Genomic DNA, 6,000 nt, shown 5'->3' with positions numbered 1-6,000 from the left:
TTAAGAGAGATCTTAAATACGCCTGCGCTACCAGTTCCAGCTGACATCCGCCATCACAACACTCCCTGCAGGTTAACACCAACCAACCCAGCAAACAGCAAACAAGAAATAAACAAGGCCATAGAAAAACTGGAAATGGGAAATCACCCAGACCTGATGGAATACCCCTAGAGGCCTTTAATGCAAACACAGCCAAAACAGTAAAACTGCTATATCAATTCTCTGAACAGACATGGGAGGAGGAAGAAATACCCACAGAGCGGACAGAAGGTCATTTAGAAAAACTCCCCAAAACCGGCAACCTCCAACACTGCAACAATTACAGGGGCATCATGCTTTTATCGGGGCGGGGAAGGTCTTGAGCAGGATCAGCCCAGAAAGGCTGTCAAAAGTTCTCGATAAAGAACTGAGAGAATAGCAAGGAGGATTCAGCCGGGACTGATCATGCATTGATCTCATTGTTACACCGTGTATCACTGTCAAACAGATCAAAGAGTAGAATACACGCATACTGTAGATCTCACATTTGTGGACTTCCAGAAAGACGTTGACAGCCTTGTCCAAGAAACCTTCACCTGATCTGTTCATGACCAGACTCTGGAATGGAGGAGGGTGGTACCTGCTGCACATGGAATGATAACGAATGGGCATGGGGGTTCTGCTGGGTGGTACCTCCTGAGCCATTCAATTGTCTGAGAGGTACAGCAGGTGCCACCCGGTCCATTTCAATCAGAACAAAAAATGACAGTTCAAGGAACATAACACGTTCATTCACTTTCATTCCAAATAAACTAAACTTGACAATATCTCAAAACCTTGTACTATTAAATATCCCACATACAAAATACCCCGTATTTTATACAGCAAGAATGTAAGGTAGCCTAATTTAATTTTGTTTTTACATAAAATATGACTAATTTTTAAACTGTAAAAAAGCTCAATTTTACAAACACGTGAATATTTTATTCTCCTTGGCAGCTTCTCTCTGCTTTGATAGGGTACAACATCAAAACGTCACCGTTCTGCAGCGGAAAGGGGGGTATTTCTCTTCAGCGCACTCCGCTGTGATAAGGACGTCAGAGAAGGGTGCATTAAGGGCGCATTTGGGGGTGCTCCTGAGCACCCTTGTGAAACTAGGTCAAATTGCGAAATGGGACACCCTGAGCACTTTCAAACCTGAACAGAAGCCCACAAAGGTGGGTATGGGAGTAACAGAGCCAGAATAGGGAAGGCCAGGACATGCAATGACAGTCGAAATAGATATCAAGAAAGACCAAAACATCAATATTTATGTCTGATGTCAAATGATTTTACTATACGGCACAGAGACATGGAGGACAACAAGAACCAAAAAAATGAATAAAATGCAAACCTTCATAAATAAATGCCTGTGAGTGAGAAACACCCTTGACATACACTGGCCAATGAACATCTATGGAAGAGTACAAACCAAGCACATACTGCCGTACAGATTAAACAGAAAATGGAGCTGGATTGGGCACCCAATGAGGAAACCAAATAACTAACACCACTAGGCAAACCCGTTCCTGGAAGCCACCGGGGAAGGGGAAATGTGGAAGACCGAGAAACAGCTAAAGAAGAACAGTGCAGGCCGAACTGAAAGGAATACAGTAGGAGTATCATGCAGGGTGATGGAGAGAAGAGTGCAGCAGTGAGCCTGCTGGAAAACATTGGTGGATGACTTGCACTCCCCAAAGAGCAAAAGGGTTTAAGAACACGAAGCTGCTGAGCCACTGTGCTGAGGAAACAGCGGTCCGGCTCCACTTGTTTCTGCCTTACCTTGTTAGGTCCTGACCCTCTACACTGCTATTGACAGATCCAGAGCCAACAATTACAATGTGAAAACCAACGTTCCAGCCAAAAATGTCAGCAGAGGGTAGAGCACTGTAAAAATCTTTAAGATTAATTTTCTGTGCTGCAAAAAGATTAATTCCAAATAATATTTTATGCACTTAAAGTAAGACTGCATTTAGACCTGTGCAGTTGTAATTCAGAAATGGTGGTCATTTTTCTTTTGTCACGAATGAAGAATTAGTATCAATAATGGGATAGAGCCAGGAAGCACATTTACCAAAATGTTCCATTTTGCAATATTCATGTGATCACCAGTTTAAATGATGGATATACTCTGAAGGTCTCTGCTAATAGTTAAATAAATGCAATTTGTCATTGGGCTTGTGAAATGTGTCATTAGGGCTGGCAAGGCTGTTAATAATACATGTTTTAAAAGATGGGTAATAACTAAAGGTGAGTGACAGTGCTTTTTTCATTTGAACAATTTATATTGTAGGTATAACCCTTGCAAACCCAACTGTCCCATTTAGCAAACTGATCAGGTGTATCAGCTGTATAAAAAAAAGCAAAAATGGACAAATGTCTCTCAATTTTGCAGATCTGGAGCACTGAAAGATTAAAGGTCAGAACAGAGTCCTTGCAGTCCTTCACAGTTATTACAGGAGATGAATTACTGACAGGCTGTAAAGTGGGGACACCTCCCCTTAAACCACTAGGAGGCATGATACTTATCCTGGGTTATATCTCCTCTGCTAACCTCAGAAGCTTTACACAAGACATTTCTTTGTGCAGTGTATTTTAATTCTGATAAGTACACAGTTCTTTGTATGCTCTTACAGAAGGTTCATCCAACTGTTACACATAGTGATATGAAGAGCATATCTTTATGATGGAAATCATAGATAGTGAGTAGATGTCACAGCAGTTAACAGACCGAATGACAAAGGAAGCAAAAGGTCAGTACAGCATTTAAAAACACACAGGTGCTGATATACTTACATTCCAAGACTAAGACTGAGTTGGATCTCCTTGTACATCATAGTTTAATTGCTCCTAAAGTGTTCTCAGGATTACAGGATAACCTGTCTATTTCATGCAAACGCTTTTAGCTTTAATATGTCTTTGCATAAAATTCCTTTTTGAAAACGAAGTAAAGTGTAGTAAAGAAAGTCACCTTTAAAGTTTCTCTTTTTTATTTGAAATAAGAATACACACCAAATGTTTTAAAAAAAGTGTCTTAGTGTTATCCGCTTCTCCAATAACTGCAGAAAAACCAGCAGGAGTTTTTTGTTATTCCCATAAGAGCGCTGAGATGCAGCCCATTAAAACACGACGAACAGGTTCTATCTTCAAATACAGCCATTTTTATTTTATAACAAAGGAAAACATAAATACTCCCAGTCGGTATGTCAGATAATAATATTTAGAAGAAAGTTAGTCTCGAAACAAAGTTTTATTAATCAGCTATCTAATACATTTTAATTAGATAAACAGTAATCTGTTGGTAGACCTAAGGGGTATATTCACAGAACTACGATATTTTCCTTTTTCTTTAAAACTAATCACTATTCCTTACATGTGTTTGGCAAAAACAAGAAATACAAAATAAAAATATAATTGAAAGCAAATTCTTATAATCTGTAACAGAGGAAGGGCTAAAGTAAATTTTTGTAACAACTAGATCTTAGAGCTACTGTACTTTGCATTCCTGAACTGCATAACTGCATTATTCTTAATCTACTGGAGAAGAGTGTGATCATGTGGAAATTCTCAATTTGAAAATGATAAATTATGGAAGACAACACAGCATATTCTGTGCTCCTGAATAAAGATAGTAGGAAACTATTTTGTCACGCAGAAGGTGTTTCATGGAGATGATGCTTTATGGTCTGGGTGGTTACTAATGATTTTACCCTGAGCTGATTTTAAAAACAGAAATCCACTAATATGTCTGACCCAGTTAAGACAGGAAATTTTTCAGTGCTGCATCATCCCTCACATGGATTTACCATGTGAATGTTGTCTGTGTTTAAACTGCTATACTTCTATAAAAAAAAATATTTGGTATCAAGCTTTAAGAAATATTATACATCCATTCAATTATATGACGCAACTGAATATAAGTGAACCAACATACTAACATTCTGAATACCAACATTCAGGAGTCTGATTTAAAATAAAAGTAATAATGGGCAGACTGCAAAGATTTATAACACAAAATTAGACTTGTATATAAGATATATTTGCTAAACACTGAACGGCATGACTCAGTTTTGCAGTGTAAAACTGCCTTGGTGGAGTTATGTTGTGACTTTAGAGTTAAGACTCTGGCATGTTTCATGAATTTTATCATCAGTGTAGCCCAAACATCAAAAAACACATCTACATAACAAAAACATGAAAGCCTTCGGTAATATTTCATACACAGTTATAGACATTCGATTAGGAATAGTCTGAAGCATACAGTAAATAGAGCCTCCACAGTAACAGATGTATATAATCTAGGATGAAACGGCTTCAGAGGTTAGCACCATACGAAATCCACATTTCGAGCTAGCTTTAGAGAGAGGGAGCTGTGATAAACACATAAATCCGGGCCAGGAATGTTGTGAAATTCCCCTGACGCCACAGTTTCATTTCCACATCTATCAAGAAGTCTTTAGGTTCCCTGACTTGTCGCTGCAGATACACTGCTCCTGTGTAGGAATTCAGTTTTCGGGCACTAAAGTAATTCTCCCCGTTCCCCCTTGTGATGCTGATGATGATATTGTCTCCAGAATACGCAGGTGATGGTCCGATGCGAAAAATCTGAGCCGGTATAACAATGTTGGTTTGGAAGCTTAGATGGTAATAAGTTATTCTAAAGGGAGAACTCTGACACTCCACATAGTTTGGACAAGATATACGTTCACAGCGCCTGTGGGATAAAGAAATCCAGAAAATGAGGAATTGAAAAATGGCCAAGGCCATCATTCCTAGTGTAACACCACTTTGTACAGATTTTTTAAAGTCTTTCTCTGGCTACTGTTAGCAAGGGCATCATGAACAATGCACCCACATCTAAATTCAATTTGAAATCATTCAGAATATCTAATAGTAGCTGCTCATCCAAAACATAACATATCTTTGACATTAATTTATATGAGCATGGGATTATTTCTTGAATCAGTCATTGTACCTACTGAAGATAATGCTACCACTGACTAAACATATGTGTGAAATGATATATTTGTTTTGAATCACAGATGTGCAGCGTTCTGGTAGCTTCATTAAATCAATATTCTCTTCTGCTATCTTTGGTAAATGTTAATCTTTTTATTCACAAACATTGCAGTTCAGGTAAAACCTAACTTGTTATTGGAAAAACAAACTGTAACAAAACTGCAGATTACAGTCTTCATGCCTCGTTTCCATTATAAAACTTATGCATCTTTGACCTCAAATACACGATACTGATGCCTTTAAGAAAATCACTTCTTGGAAATAACTAACAAACAAATTCACTCCTATGACCCCATGCCACATTCAGGCATTAGCAATTGGTAAGAATCATTATAAGGGAGTAATCGAAGGTCATTAGGTTTATATTATATCAGACTTTCCCAGGGTTTTTATTTCAGTTTGCAAGGGGTTGAATTGTGTAGGTGTGAGCTGAGGCCAGACTGACCTCATAATAACCACAGTAAATGGGAGAAATCTCAGTCATGCCCATGCAATCGAAAGGCTTGATCAAAGCAATTTTACTTGATCAAGCAGCTCAATAAAACCTGCTTTCTGTTAAGAAGAAGCTCAACAACTATATCATAGTATCATGATCTTTTTTGTGAACAGTGCTGTTGTGTGAACACTATTAGTTAAGAGGTCACAGTATGTTCATGTGTTATTTTGCAAAAAAAACTGAGGCAAAAGCCTACTTTAATTGGAAGTAGACTCATAAATAATACAATACAATAACTGTTTTCATACATACTGGTCTCAGAGGTTCTATTTATTGTTCAAATTTGAAATTCATTGTATTTTTTTATTTTTTCCACTTGCACCAGCTGTTATATTTCAAAGTGTACTGTAGATGTTAACTTATGATTTGACCAATGCCGACTTAGACTTAATGACAGGATCAAACACTTAAATAGTACAGCCAATACCTAAAATACTTTAGGTTACAATAGATTTCTACAAGGCTTT

General features: G+C 37.9%; 1 protein-coding gene across 4 annotated transcripts in view; it reads right to left on the bottom strand.

Annotated features, from left to right (window-relative positions):
* Window positions 1-2,995: 2,995 nt before the first annotated feature.
* The window catches only part of fbln2 (fibulin 2), a 59,751-nt gene continuing 56,746 nt past the window's right edge, over window positions 2,996-6,000 (bottom strand). For all 4 annotated transcript variants that reach the window (XM_088916444.1, XM_088916447.1, XM_088916448.1 and 1 more), the window contains one exon: window positions 2,996-4,732. In XM_088916444.1, the coding sequence (XP_088772570.1) occupies window positions 4,375-4,732 (358 nt within the window). In that variant the 3' untranslated portion in view covers window positions 2,996-4,374. The remainder of the gene's footprint in view (window positions 4,733-6,000) is intronic.

Source organism: Atractosteus spatula, chromosome 5, assembly GCF_055471065.1.
Source record: "Atractosteus spatula isolate fAtrSpa1 chromosome 5, fAtrSpa1.hap1, whole genome shotgun sequence".
Classification (NCBI taxonomy): Eukaryota; Metazoa; Chordata; class Actinopteri; order Semionotiformes; family Lepisosteidae; genus Atractosteus; species Atractosteus spatula.
This window is presented reverse-complemented; position numbering and strand designations above follow the sequence as displayed.